This window comes from Macaca fascicularis, chromosome 12, assembly GCF_037993035.2.
Source record: "Macaca fascicularis isolate 582-1 chromosome 12, T2T-MFA8v1.1".
NCBI classification, from domain to species: domain Eukaryota; kingdom Metazoa; phylum Chordata; class Mammalia; order Primates; family Cercopithecidae; genus Macaca; species Macaca fascicularis.
Window position 1 is genome coordinate 13,857,538 of NC_088386.1, and position 15,236 is coordinate 13,872,773.

The following is a 15,236-nucleotide window of genomic DNA, read 5'->3' on the forward strand; positions in this document are numbered from 1 at the left end:
TTTTTATAAACCAAGTGAAATCCATTACTTAAGCAGTACATGTCATATTTCAAATAAATACTGTTTTTGTTAATTTTAGTCACGTTTTACTTTAAGGAAATACGTATTAGTTATGAAAGTTACAGGGAAAGTATGACAAAAAGATTAATATGCAATTATAAGACCAGGCTAATTTCCATGCCTTCTCAGAGGTTTAGCATCCTTAATTGCCTGGGATCGCAGGGGCCCCCATGGCTCCACTGTGCATTGCAAAGGCCTGATTGCCTCTCTCAAGAGGTATAATCTGGATACAGAGCTGACTGCTTGGCATTTCCCCCCACCTCAGAGTCCTGTGTGCTGGTCATAACTCTGCTGGTTTTTCTTTCAGAGCCATGGCCTCCCCTGCTGCCCGGGACCAGTTTTTACGTCAGATGGAACAGATTGTGGAAGGAATTAAGCAAAGTAGAATGAAGGTCAGATGGCTTCTTTTCTGTAATGTAGCCCAGGTTTTATAGTGGTGACAGGGAAAGTCCTGGGAAGAACAGGTCTCTTCTGGTAGCTGGGGAGTGTGCCCTCAGTCCTGAAAAGACCCATTTCTACAGAGGGATTCCCACCATGCGTCTCACTCTGTAGTGGGCTGGGCCTGTCCCATGAGCTGCCTACACCCAGGGGTTCAGAAGTTGCTGTTAGCAGCAGCTCCCATGTATTGAACACCTATTGTGTACCAGGCATTGTGCTGACATTCCTGAAAGACCTCGGAAGTGAACAGTATCACACCCATTTTACAGATGAGGAGACCACCTTTCACCAGCAGGCTTCCGCTCTTGACTGGATTCGCTTCCTCGGGGGATCTGCGGTACCTGACATTCTGCCACAAGAGATTCATTCCTTAGGAATCTTAAGATCTTGAGAGCATTTTAGTTTTCAGGAACCCCCCTCTAAAAAAGAGAAATCATTGCTGAACTGAGTTCTGCCAAAGTGAGAGGCAGTGGAGCCTCAGAAGTCTGAAGAGAACAGAGAGGCACCACTCAGTCAGGGTACAGCATGGGGTTTTCCTACAGAGACAGCTGCAGTTTCCTACCGCCATTCTCAGATGAATCCTGACTCGTACTTCCAAATATCTCTTGCTTATGGCCCTGTTTTAAAAATGTATCACACCAGAGTGGTTCTCCGACATGGCGGTAAAATCTTCCAGGGATGTCGGGTTTCTCCTCTGATGATCTTGGGGCAAAGGGCTCCAGTGAGTGATGCCAGAATATAAACACAAGAAAAAGAATTGTCCATAGGTCCTGTCATCCTAAAAAAACCCTGTTACAGAAGACAAACGTTCAGGTTGCCTGTAATCTCATCTCACAAGAGATGAGCTAAGGGCAGAAGTGTTCCATGTCCCTTTCCCTGTAGAAAAATACCATGAATCTCTCTGTGAATGACTTCAATAAAACAATGTCAAAGGAGGAGAAAAAAAGTGTCACTAGTAACAAGCACAATTTCTTGGACTATTCAGCCATCAAAATTAGAACGACATAAGTCAATGCTTGCCTGTATATGCGCATTCACCCAAGCCAGGATAGGCTGTCTTGCAGAGAGCGAATGCAGTCCCCTCTCAGTGACCTGGGATGTGAGTAGGTGGAAGGCAGAGAACCTGACTGACCAAAAGCCTGTGAGAGCCCAGATGTCAGTGCGTTAGACGCTTCCTCCATTCTATTGCTCCTCAGGAAGCTGCTGTGGTTCATAGTCAAGAAGAACAGGAATTTGTGGGTTCTTTCCTTTGACTTCTGCTTCCTGTTTACAGAGAGCAGTGTAAACAGGAAGCGGAAACCAAAGGAAAGAACCCCATGAATTCCTGTTGTTGACTATGAGCCAGAGCAGAAGAAGAAATGGGCCTCACCCCTTCACTCTCTTCACTTTCCCCCAGGCTTCATGCTCTTGGCCCCTCAGGGCTGACCAGTGTGGAAACCAGGTGCTGCTGTATCTGTCTCTCCCCTCCATGGTGGGTGCCAAATGGGTCAATGGCACCCAGGGCAGAGTGGGCTCTCTTTCTCTGGTCTGCATCCCCAGTGGCTGATGTAGCACCTAACCCATGGTTAGGCCCTCAAGGACTATTTGTTGAATGGGTGAATTCTTTCAATGGAGTCAAAGAGCAGTTGTCAAAGAGGGTTCCAGATACACTTTGAATGTTGAATGTTGATTGACACTCTGGATAGAACAGCACTCACTTGCATGGATGTGTTTTATTGTGTGTGTTTGTTTTAAATGTAGCTTTCCCTGTAACAGTGCCATAATGGGTCCTGCTCTCATAGATGTGGCGGAGGAGTCTGTGTCCTCTCAAGCACAAGTTTCTCAGAACCAGCAGGTTCAGAGTGTTACATAGCAGACCAGCATTGGGTAACAATGATTGAATAGGTGTTTATGCCCCGTCTAAGGGTTTCTGAGTAAAGAAGAGGTCACATATCAGTCAGCATTTTGACCTCACTCAGAGGAGGTAAGGTCTCTGGATCTCTGGAATACTGTGAGCAAGTGCTTGGCACAAGCACTTCACAGACCTAGGGTGTGAATAGGTGATAAGTAGGGAATAACAAAGTTACGTTTGGGTAAGGGGACACTGAGAAGAGTGTGCAAATGAAGCTTAGATCAAAGATTCAACTCCTGCTTCTCAGAGTGAGTTGGCATCCTAGGATGTGAAATGTTAAGAAGAAAAACTGTCTTTGTTGAGCAGCTACTATGGACTAGATAATGGATCATTCACTTAACATTTAATGTCACAAGCTTCTCATAACAAAACTGGTGATCTAGGTGATATTCTTATTTTAGCTAAAGGACCTGGCATTCAAAAAAGTTAAATTAGCTGTCCAAGGATACACAGTGAGTGGCAGAACTAGGATTTGAACCCAGCCTTTCTGGCCTCAAGCTCATATTATTTCTAGGTTGCCACAGTAACTCCCACAGTGGATCCTGGATAAATTCATAATTCAAACGGATTGCTACCTCACTAGGACATAATCAGTTATGGTGAAGTGTTTTGCTAAAGCACAGAGCAGAGAGGAAAGTCCTGAGATAAGAGCTGCTGGCTGTCCTAATAAGAGAGAGGGACCTAGCTCTGAGGTCCTATCCAGCACAGCGGAAAAGGTGTCTGCTGCTTTGAGAGTTGGAGCCCACAAAGGAACAGTAGTGGGAGCTGTGGTGGGCTGGTGTGTCACTGTGACAGGATCGTGAGTGGGTGTGAGAGACCCATGGAGGCAGCATTAGGGGTTCCGTCGGCAGGGATCAAGACTTGCTGCTGAGTCAGGGCTCCAAGTATAGTAAGACACCAGCCAAGGACCCCAGAGGGCACTGCCCACTCTGGGAGACCTGGGCACAAGAGGGCACCAAACTGGAGACCTAGTATGGGTGTGTACCAGGCATCCATATGCAGACCTGTGAAAAGAGCAGGGCACAGGGTCTTGGGACTCAGGAACTAGATGCAAGGTCAGGATTTGACCAGGCAAATCAGTCCCTATATGTGATGGGTCTTTCTCTGAACAGCATTGGGGTAGGCCTTGGGGACACCAAGTTGCATTTGTCCTATGCAGTCAACAGAGGCCTATAGTGTGGAGGGAACTACTGAATAAAATGCAGCCAGCTTACCTGTAGCTTGTGTTTACCAAAACCCTTCCAAAGTGTAACACAGAAATCACGGTCAGGCATCAGCAAAGCCATGGCAAAGCATCTTTCAGAATTTGATTCAACAAGCTTTCGAGCACCAGCCATGAGTCAGGCACCCGGTCTGTACCGTAACTCTTTCTGCCCTCGTTTCCTGGCTGATGCTCTGGGTTTACCTTCTGGACATATAGCACATAGCATTGCCAGCCTTGCTCTAGTGTCCTCAGCCTCCCTGAGCTTCCAGGCTGAGGAGGCCATGCACCCACCATCCTCTCCATCACCTCCTCCCATGTCATTTTCCTCACAGGACTGATCAGTGTTGGGAATATTTTGTGCGTCCATTTGTCAGGGTGCTTGCTTAATGTGAATCTCTACAATGTACGCTCTGTGGGAGCAGTGACTTTGCCATGTTCACCCTACGTGTAGCTACTCAGTAGATTCTAAGTCAATATTTGTTGAATGAATAAGCTTTTGGGTACCTTAGAAAAGTCTCTTTAAATCAAAGCCTAGCATCTATTTATGAGATCTAAATCCTGAAAATATCCTAAATTGTCTACCAGTAGAAAGATGGGTAAGTTAGCAATCAGCAGGAACATTGTGTTGTTTTTAAAATGATAATTTGTAGAAAGTTTGTAATGACATGGAAATACTTACATTAAATCAAAAGAGGATACACAGTTTTATTATATGAGCACAATTATTTAAATCAAGGTTTCTCAGCCTCAGCACAGTTAACATTTTGGGCCAGATAATTCTTTGCTGTAGGGTGTCCTGTGCACTGTAGGATATTTAGCAGTGTTGCTGGCCTCTACCCAGTGATACCAGTAGCACCTACTCCTCACAGTTGTGACAATCAAAACTGTCTCCAGACACTGCCAGGTGGGGAGTGGGGGGTCAAAATAGCTCCCAGTTGAGAATCACCAACCTGTCCATTGTGAAATTGTAGTGAGAAAAAAAAATGGAAACAGTTAATACTCAGTGTTAGAAAAATTGCTGAATAAATTGTAGAGTCTCCATGTAATATCATGCAAATAAATTAACCAACCTCAAAAATTATATATTGAAGCTTCCTTTGCTGGGAGGAAATCCACGAAACTGTTAACAACTGTTGCCTTTCGGATGTTGCCAGCAGCCCTTGGGCAGAACGTGTCTTTTCATCACCATTTCCCACAATGTTTCAACAGATGGAAAAGAAAAAGCAAGAGAACAAAATGAGAAGAGACCAGTTGAACGACCAGTACTTGGAGCTGTTAGAAAAGCAGAGGCTATACTTTAAGACTGTGAAAGAGTTCAAGGAGGTAAGAGGAAGGCTGGGCAGCACGTTAAGGCTAACGTGAGATATATGTTCACCTCAAAAGTAGCCACTAAAAAAACAGCAGTGTTTTGGTTTTCCTTTGGTCTGTGAAGGGAAATAACAAGACAGAGTGTGATCTGGCAGTGAAGTGTGGCGTCTAGGTAGCTGAAGATTGCATTTTTCTATGGCCCATCTTGAGGTCTAATTAAATGTTTCAAGACATCACATCATTTTAGTTTTCCTAACACTTAGTAAGCACATTAAACTCACAAAATGACTCCATCAGTCCATATCAAGGGCCACCTGGAAACAGCATTTGTTGTGGATTCAGATATAGAATCTCCTCTCCTGCCAATCTTAGGGTAGGGAGGGACCTCAAGAAACTGTGTGGGAAGAAAGAACTTTGAAGTGTCACAGGTTTGGATTAGAATCCTACATTTACCACTTACCAGCTGTGTACTTTGGTAATGACCTAATTCCTCACAGCCTCAGTTTCCTCATTTGGTGGGTTCCGTTGGGTCAGATGAGAAATTTGAAACATCCAGCACCAGGTCTGGCATCTCCTAACACCCAACACTCAAGTCAATTTTGGTTTTCCCTGTTTTTCCTTCCTGCATTTGGGCAGTTACTCTTCATTGTTCCAGAAAGAAAAGTGCCTGCCCTTAAGAGATTTTCCACAAAGACTTCATTTTGTCCCTTGCTAGGGTCTCAGCAGCTTTATTTTAAGGAATTCCTTCTCCCTAACCTAAATCCATGTGGTTTCAGTGAGTTTAGAGACTGCTGAAAATACAGCAGAGTTAAAGGTAGGTTGTATCGTGGTGTTTGGTCTGCAGAATAAAAAATGTAGTCTTCCCATGCTCATAATTTTGTTCTTATTTTAAGACTTTTCTTTCTTCCTTCCTCATCTTTCCCTTCTCTTCTACATCTTTTTTGTGATTTAACTTCTGGAAGCCACATCCCATAGGCATTTCAAAATCTCATCTTTTCCAGTGTTCCAGCTCCTACTATATCCCTGGACAGATGCCAGGTTGTAACGCAGACCTCCCCCTCCTTAAGGAGCATACACTGTGGTGGGAGAGACGGATAACAAGCTAAGAACAAGTCATAACAAATAAGTAGTAACAATTCCAGACTTTGCCGTGTGAGGAGACTGGTTTAGGTGGTGTGGTCCGGGAGGGCCCTCTAGGGTGGGCAGGACGTAGCCATGGGAAGAAAGAGTTCTTCAGCCATAGCAGTGCAGGAATGGGGAGCAGAGGGTCTGCGGCTCAGTCTGGGACTCCTTTGAGGCTAGCACAGACTGAAGCTGAGGTCCCAGAAGGGCCGGTGAGCGAACTGGCAGGGAACAATTAGGAATTTGCTGCCCTACTCAGAGCTCCTCCTTCCCTTTAATCAAAACTCACAAAAGGAGAACTGCATCTCAAATTTTGCTTGGAGACACCCTTTTGACAGTGTAGAAACAAAAAGCAAGTAAGTTGAGGAGGATAAGTATAAGCTGTCAAAGCAATTGACAATGAAGTGGAAAAGCTCATTCTCGCCCAGCAGGCTCTCAGGTGAGAGCTTAGGATGACCTCCGAAGCACCAGTTCCTTCAGAGGTGTTAAGTGGCTTGGGTCTGAGTTCCCACCTGTGCTGGCAGTCATTGTCACACCAGACACAGAGGGTGGTTCCTCCAGAGCCAGCTAAGACACCTAGACCAGATTCTTGCCGGGCCTCTTTCCCTGAGTCCAAAGCAAGTCAGAAGAGGGGGAGGGGATGAAATATGTTCTTACATATTTCATTTAAATATATTTCACCACGCATTTAGCATGTCCTTTTATTTTTTGGTGTTAAAATTGTCCTAGAAAATAATTGTGATGGTGGGTAGTCCTTTTTTTTTTTTTTTTTTTAACATTTTACTTGGCAAAAATTTAAAATTGGCAACCACATGTCAGGGTTCCAGCATCTTAAACTTTCTCCCACAAGCTCCTGCGAGGTAATTTGGGGCCACCACAGGTGTTGAGGAGGAGGTGATGATAGGGACTTGCTTGCTACTTCACAGCCTCTACCCCATATCTTCAGCCAGACTAGTTCTGCTGCTTTTCTGTTTTATACATTACAGTTTAATTTGGACTTTCATCCAGGGTGGAGCCTTCTCCCAGCACCCTCTATTTTGCCTTCTCACCATCCTCTCACTGGTTTTTACATTCTAAATTCTCACTGCATCCTGGGCCCAAGCACTTGTAGTGTGCCATAATTATTCTTCATGGAAAACACAACATTATTGTCTACGAGATGGTTTTTTGCCAGCTTTTTTGCCAGCTTAGCGGTTGCCTTCGTTGGGTTTGGTTTACCCCACGTTAAATGGGTAACAGTGATGTGCCATGGGCACCATTTAGGTACCAAGTCATGCCTGCATCCTGACTCCCAGGCTTCTCTGGTTTCAGAAGCTTCTTCATTAGAGACATTGGGTTTTCTCTAAAATCCCGTTGACTTGCCCTGAGAGAGCTGATTAATTGTAAGTCTGCCAGGAAACAACATGTACTCTGACATCACCTTAATCACAGTATTAAGTGAATAGTGTCTCTAAGCCACAGTTTCATCAGGTCATGAAACTAAGATTTAAATTCAATAGCACTGATGAATTCAAACCCTACATTTTTGTGAAGCTGGCTTTGGGTACATAACCTTGAGTGAACTTAGCTCTCTGTCTGGCACCTAGTGGGCCTGGATAGAGTTTTCAGCAGGAAGGAGACTGAGGTGATGAGACATTCCCTTTTCTTCTAGAAACAAACAGCCAAAGCGCCTCTTTTATATTTGCTTTGAAGAGACGAGACTATGACTCTGTAGGCTCACATACTAGGTGACATTGTAGGCTGTCTCTACCGAAAAGTATGAGCATCACCTAGTGCGCTGTGACACACACCGTTCCCCACGGTAGAGTTCGGATGCTTCTGGGTGGTTTTTGCCTCATTTAAATGGTGAGGTGGGTGACAGTTTAAACTTATTTACCGTTTTATATTTTTGTTATGGAAATCTTCAAAAATACACAAGTAGAGAGTGTAGTATAACAACATAATAGTGTAGCGCTCTCTTCTTCTTCCATCTCTTCCCCTCCATTTGTTTTAAGCTGGAGTCTTTTTTCCCTCAAGTACATCTCAATCCATTTTAAAAAGGAAAACTTTGTTATTTTCTAAAAGAAAATAACATGTGACCCAGCACCACCTTATTTCTGTCACCCCCACCGCCCTCCCCGTGAACTGCCTCTCTCCCCCCAAAAAGGTGCTGAAAAGTGTCAGAGCGCCTTGCTTCTGACAGCCTCACAGTCTTCAGCCTTACCACCAAGGCAAGCACCCACCTGTTTCCTTGTTCCCTGAGTGAAAGATATGTCTGAATCCTGTAGATGAGCCAGCACTAGCCTTAGCTAGACCAAGGTCGTTGTGGTCATGCTGCCATCACACCGCCAAAAGATCAGGACCTCCAGAGAGCTGAGAGCAGCTGACCCTGGCCCAGGGAGGTGGAAAAATTGACCATGGGGGTTTTGAGTGCAGAAGGTTCAAGAGTGAAAGTTTTTCTCCCACAATAAATGCACCTCCAGGAAAACACGGACCCTGGAGGCCTGACCACTGTCAAGCCTGTGAGCTCTACCTCTCCGGGCCCTTTCTGCTACCACTTTTATCTCCCAATTTAAAAGCAGGACTCCTTGTGACCCTGCCCAGAGAATGGGGTTGGAGTTATTGGAGGTTTGCTAGCAGATGGAGGCATCCTGAGCTACTAAGGCCAGTGGAACGAGGGCAGGAGGCGCAGTTAGAAGCTTTTGAAGATGACCCCAGAACATGAAATGATGCAGAGGTGACTTATGCCACTGGATGTCAGATTCTACAGGCAGAGGTTGGGGCAGTGACCTCCCTCAATGATAACCTGTAGCACACGCCATTGATTTCATACAGCTTGGTTTTAAGGAAGGGCGGGTTATCTTTTTTTTTTTTTTTTTTTTTTTTTTTTTTTGAGACGAAGTCTCGCTCTGGCGTCCAGGCTGGAGTGCGGTGGCACGATCTTGGCTCACTGCAAGCTCCGCCTCCCGGGTTCACGCCATTCTCCTGCCTCAGCCTCCAGAGTAGTTGGGACTACAGGCGCCCGCCACCACGCCCGGCTAATTTTTTGGATTTTTAGTAGAGACGGGGTTTCACTGTGTTAGCCAGGATGGTCTCAATCTCCTGACCTCGTGATCCACCCGCCTTGGCCTCCCAAAGTGCTGGGATTACAGGCGTGAGCCACCGCGCCCGGCCCCGTTATCTCTTGATGAATATCTTTTATCCTATTTTCTGAGTTTCTTAAAGACAAGAATATTCTTAACCTTCACTGTTGTTAGAACTCTACGTGTTTTGCCTGCTGTGTAAACTAGGGCTCCCTTTTCTCTCTTTTTACGCTGCTGTCTCCAAAGCCTTTCCCCACTCACTCACCATAGTATGCCAAGACTGGCAGATAAGTGTGCTTTCTGCTTCTATCCTCTTGATGTTTCATAGACTTCATGAAGTCTTTAGGAATGACAGTGCCTATCCTCTCATCCTGTTTTCAGTCTGACAGCCCAGAAATGGAGCATCATTATAGTTATTTTGGTGTTGATGTCATAGGTCATCAGGAAGCTTCACCATGCTGGCGGCAGCATGCCAAGAGACTGGGTTGGCCAGGAGATGTCTCCCATAGGGATATGGGAAGGGCACTGAGACCATCTTGGCCTCACATGGGCGCTAATGTAGTCACCACTCTCTCTATACTCTGCTTCTCCTCCAGGAGGGCCGCAAGAATGAGATGCTGCTGTCCAAGGTGAAAGCGAAGGCCTCCTGAACATCCCCAGCCATGGTTGTATGTCATTGATTTTACTTTTAAGCACCGTGTATCAACTACAAGATCATGAAATGGTTCTGAAAGCGACAGTAGAGAGATGCAGGTGTAATGGTTTCAACAACCTGGATGTTTTCTTTCTCCTCTTTGCTTCCATTCATCTCTGTTGGCTGCTGTTGATGGAATCAGACCGTAAACATGTGGCTTGGATAACACCCGTCATCCTGTGAAGAATGTCGGCAGTACTTTTCTCTGTTGATCAACTTTTATGTCTCCAGTAACATTGCACTTACAAAGGTACCTGTATTTGTGTGGACTCTGAATAAAGAAGAATTCATTTGTTTAGCAAGTATTAATTGAGCACCCACTGAGAAATAAGCACTGAGGAAGATTCAGAGACATGTAAAACAGAGTTCCTACTGCACAGGCACCCAGCAGGTGGCCCAGGGAGGCAGATACACAGCACACTTGACCACAGAACTGGACCATCTGAGATGTTTTTCAGCAAACAGAAGGCATGTAGCTGAAATGATCAGCCCATGTAGTGTTGGTCACTTGGGCCTTTCACCTGCCATGGTACCTTTTGTTCCCAGCTCCTCCAGGTGCCAACCAGCAGGCTTGGTGACAGCAACTGGAATGAAAATTCAGTATCATTTTCATTTTTATACGTTACTCAGGTTTATTTCTCAGAAAATTGAAAACAGACCTTGTGCTGAGGACACTTCAATAAAAATTACACCTTCCCCTGCCCCAATGTTCATTTGAGTCACAGCATGCAGAGGGGCTGTGCATCCCCCTCATTGAAGGCACATTCGATGAGGCTACACTGCAGATGGGTCATGATCTGAGCCAGGAGAGAGAGAGAGACACTGTTCCCTGCACTCAAGGCAAGTAGGGTGTCAGGAGGAAGAGCAGTGGGGTTTGCAGAGATCCAGGGAAACTTCCTGGAAGAGGCAGCATTTGGGCCCAATCTAAAGGGAGAATTGGATGTTGACAGGCAGGAAGATTGTTTTAAATGAAAATACGCTATGATTAAAAACCCAAGAGGATGCAGAGGAGTGCAAGGCATGCGTATTGGGAAAGGAGGGGATAAACTGGTCTCTTCAGGAGGCTTCAGAGACCCATCTAGGAAGTAGGGCTGAGACTAGACTTTGGAGGGCCTTGGAAGGGCAGCTGATGGTTGACTTTAATCCTTGGAAATAACCAGTGCAGATCAGACACGGAGCTCCTGCTGCCCTGGTCCTCAGGAGTCTGGTAACTCAGTCATGTTCAGTAGGTTTGTGCTCCATTCTGCATAAATCTTGCAAACATACTAGGCGGCAGGTTTGGACAGTAAGCTTGACACAAAAGCTTAAACATGTCAAGCAACTGGAGCATTCAGCAGCCACAGAAATGTGTTCATTTTTAGTTCCCTAATGGATGTGATTAAGCAGGGCCGACATGTACAGATTCAAAAACACACACACGTGCTGGATTAAAAACAGCCACTGGTTTCAGTGCCAGGGCCAGCAAGGCCTGCCTGAGCCAGGGGGAAGCAGCAGCTTGCAAATAGAAACTGCCACGTGAGGGCGCTTCTTGGGCCATGTGCAGCTCCGCCTCAGCTGGGCCCTGAGCCGCAGTCATGTGGGGGTTTTGAAGGGCTGGGTGAAGTTGAAGCAGTAATTGCAAAAGAACAGGTGGCACTTTGAGGGCAGGGGAAGGAGACAGAATTTTGACTGCGTTTGAAATTATTTCAGTCAGGGAAACATCTGCGTTATCTTGTTAAGCAGCTTGTAGGCCCACCCCTGGCTAACTGAACTTTGTGAGCAGTTGGGGCAGTTATTCGAATATTTGTCCACAGATGGTAGGGAGGCAGATGACATTTTGGGGTTACTGGAGTCCACCTCTGTGCTCATGGGGAAAGTACAGCATGATTAATCCAAAGCAGCCAGTAATTCTGTTTGAAAGTGCAGGCATTTATTTTGAGCTGTGTTTCACAGGAGTTTCATTTGGTTTGGTTTTGGTATAGAGAGGTGTCCATAGATCTCTATTCCCTTTTTTTTTTATCCACAGGGCCTACTACGGATGAATCAGTTTCTGTTGCCTGAATACACTTTGAATTAGGCTACAGAAGCCAGTTTGAGCTCAGATTTCACACTTGCTGCAGGCAACCCTCAGTGTGGACATGTCTTCTGAGTAATTAGGATATGACTTTATAGTGAAGCCATACAGGCTAAGGAGATGCCCCAAGGCCCCTGATCATTTCAGAAACCACCTGGAGAGCCAGCAGGGGTCTTCCCAGGGCCATGGCTCTCTGTATGCCTAGACATAGTGTGGCATTATGCTCTAAGCCCACAGGCTTCTCCAGAGTTAAAAGGAAGCAAGAACATCCTTAAGTTACTTTTGTAAAATGTGCGCTTCAGGAGGAACCATGTTTCCCCAGGAGGGACAGGCGCCCTGCTCAATCAGCACAGGGAGTTGCTAGCGGGCAGGCTGCACAGTGCTGTGGAGTCTCCGCCAGCCTCTGGGTTGGGGGCTCCTTCCCACTACGTGCTTCTTAAGGAGTGCCTGGGACTGCTCTGCTTAAGCCGCAATCAGAGCTGTTGTGAGCAGGACAAGATTGGGTGATCGCAAGGTGCGTGGGGAGATGCTATTTTGATATCTTTGACCTGTGCTCTGTCTCTACTGGATGACTGGGGTTAGCTAACACCACTGGAGGGAGATGCAGAGTGTTAAACAGTCGTCAGAGTCACGCTGAGGAGTTTTTTAACAGAGGACAAATTCCCAGTTTGTCAAGCGTATCTCTGTTAGAGTCTGAAGTTCATCGTTTTAATGGTTCTAGCTCGTAGCCCTTACATATTTTCAGGATAGCTGGGTCCTGCCAGTGTCCGCTGAGTCTGTCAGCACAACCAGAAGGCCCGGGCATGGGAAGCATTCTCTGACAACACCGAGCCCTTGGGACCTCCTGAAACCTTGAGCAGAGGCTGGAGAAGCCTTCAGACCGTCCTTTCACTACCTCACCAAGTGTCATGCCTGGGACCTCAGACATCAGGGTTGTGATGTCGATGTCAGGCCCAAGTCACTTCTCTAGTGACCGAAGCAGACCTGCCTGAAAGGGTACTCTGAACAGTGAGCCCTGGCCATAACCTGTGCCCTCATATTTCTGCTGCCTCAGATGGTCTTGTTCGTCCACTCTGTAGGTGACTGATGATCACCCTAAAGGGGAGGTAGGCATCTAACAGTAGCACAGTTACTTTGAGCCTGACCCCTTGCTCTGAAGTGCAGATGCTGAGTTGACACATGCACTGAGGAAGAACACTTTAAGGAAGCACTTTATGATTTACTCATGGCTGGTGTTGGCCTCAAGGTAAAAGAACATCTTAATGCAGAACAGTACAACAAAGTGCCCCATAGGATGGGTGCCATCGTCTGTCCCCGTGGTTGGGATTCCCAAGGAAAGTGCCTTGTTCCGTGCATCTTCAGAATCCCCCACGCCCTCTCTTGATCCTTTTCATGAAGTCCAGGGCATTCCTTCTATGACAGGCTGAAGATGCATTGTAAAAGGTAGTGCTATAGTAGTATTCCCACTTCTCACAATAAATGTGCAAAACTCCTGGAGGATTTGGTGCCCGATCTACAGCATACTTGACAACACGGGGAATACCGTGGATGCTCCACACCAGCCTTAACATCCGTCCCCCAAATGTGCCGAACTCATGCCTGCCCAGGGCCACCGGGCCTGGCCCTGGGCAACAAAAGGAAGGGCCTGTCTTACCACAGTCTCCCCAGCATCTAGCTCAGGGTAGATGACTGACTGGGAAATTCCGGTTGGATAAAATGGCTTTTCCACATGGCAACTTTGCATCTCTATTAGCAAAATTTAGATTGAACCTCTCCTCTACTTGATGCTTAGTTTGAGGACAGGTAAACAGTTTTCACAACTTTAGAGGGTCTTAGAGTGTGTTATACAGTAACCTTGAAGTTTGAGATGAAACAAGGTGTCAGAGCTTTTGAATCTTTCAAAGGAATTGCCTTTTACAGATTTATTTTTTTTTAATTCCCCAAGAAGGGAAAAAGAGAGGGAAGAACTACAGTAATGTTAGAGATAAGGTATGTTTCGGCTCAAAATGTGTCATGAATCTAAAGGTAACTTGATGGGTAGAAAGGTCTCAGCCATGTGAACCAGGAAGTGGGAGCACAGTGCAAGGCTGTGGGTGGCAGCACTAGATACAGTGGTGGCAGGAGTGTGACACGTAGGCACTCCATGGGGGACAGCCAGACAGTGTCTGTCAGAAGTGCAAATGCATCAGCTTTTTGAACTAAGAATTGTACCTGTGTACAAGGGTTTTTGTTGAAACACTGTAATAGCAAAAAGTTGGAGAGTGCCACCAGTATAGGGGAATGCTTAAATACATTATGACCAGCTTAAACAATGGAATAGTTTGCAGAAACTTAAAACAGTGGATCCTGTGTGTGTGTACTACCATAGAATGGTCCCCAAGATGCATGATTAAGTGGGGGAAAAAAGAAGCCCATGGTATCTTAATGTTTGGAATGGAGAAAAATGTGTAGATGTATGTGTGTGCGTATGTTTTCACACAGACATATACACATGTATATCATATGTCTGCCTGCATACGCCTAGGATTTCTCTGGGAGGATACCCAGCAATCCAGCAGCCTGATTGCCTCTGGGAAGAGGGGTGGGAATGACTTTTCAATGTACACCTTTTGTACCTCTTGAATTTTGTACCATGTACATGTATTATCTATTAAAAAAATAGTTTTTAATTTTTAATTTGGTTTACTTTTCTTAAAACAATAGAACCAAAATGGAAGAAAATTCTGATTCACTAAATCTGCTTTCTTAAAGATAAAGCCTTTGATTCAAAAGTAGTGAGACTCTTTCTTGGGTCTTGAGGCAGTGGGCCATACAAAGGGGGGTGTCCTTTTCCGGTAGAACAGAATGGGGCAGCGAAGCAGGGGCTGGCTCTCCTCACACTCTGGGAGCATGTTGGGTCAAGCAGAGGGAGGGATGGGGACGGGGAAATAGATGGTGACATGACTAATCCCTGGGACAGATGGGCTGCTGCAGGGTTCCCTCCATCTCACAAACATCACAGTGCAACCCTGGCCCTCTGACTTTTGGAGCACAAAAGATAGGCATACCTCTGAGTCATGATTCCAGGGGGGCTGTTAACATCCTCCCGAAGCCGTGCCCATCTTGTGTGGAAACCTGCTGTGGGTGATCCTTCTCCACCCCTGCCTTCTTTTAAAAACCAACACAACTCTGGTTTTGTCCAGCTCCGAGGTGGCTGTGTGTCAGCCCCAGGAGAGGAACATGACAGCCGTTCCAGTCGGGAATCTTACTTCTGTTGGCCAACTGCTGGTTTGCAGATGGTTTGCGGATGGATGTCTAAGCCAGTTATGGCCAGTTTAGGGGAGACTGCTGAACTTCTTGGAAAGATTTCACCCATCTTGAGACCATGAAAAGAGACATCCCAACGCACTGAGGTTGGCAGAGGG

The 15,236-nt window shown here is 46.0% G+C and overlaps 1 protein-coding gene across 14 annotated transcripts in view; it reads left to right on the plus strand.

Annotated features, from left to right (window-relative positions):
* Positions 1–14,508, plus strand: part of CCDC93 (CCC complex scaffolding subunit CCDC93) — a 94,664-nt gene extending 80,156 nt beyond the window's left edge. For 8 of the 14 annotated variants that reach the window (XM_074008890.1, XM_074008891.1, XM_005572961.5 and 5 more), the window contains 3 exons: positions 368–452; positions 4,803–4,916; positions 9,682–14,508. In XM_074008890.1, the coding sequence (XP_073864991.1) occupies positions 368–452; positions 4,803–4,916; positions 9,682–9,735 (253 nt within the window). In that variant the 3' untranslated portion in view covers positions 9,736–14,508. Of the gene's footprint in view, positions 1–367; positions 453–767; positions 1,431–4,684; positions 4,917–9,681 lie in introns of those variants that run through there. The other 6 variants (XM_074008892.1, XM_045366978.3, XM_074008887.1 and 3 more) reach the window with 2 other exon arrangements.
* The last annotated feature ends 728 nt before the right edge of the window (positions 14,509–15,236 follow it).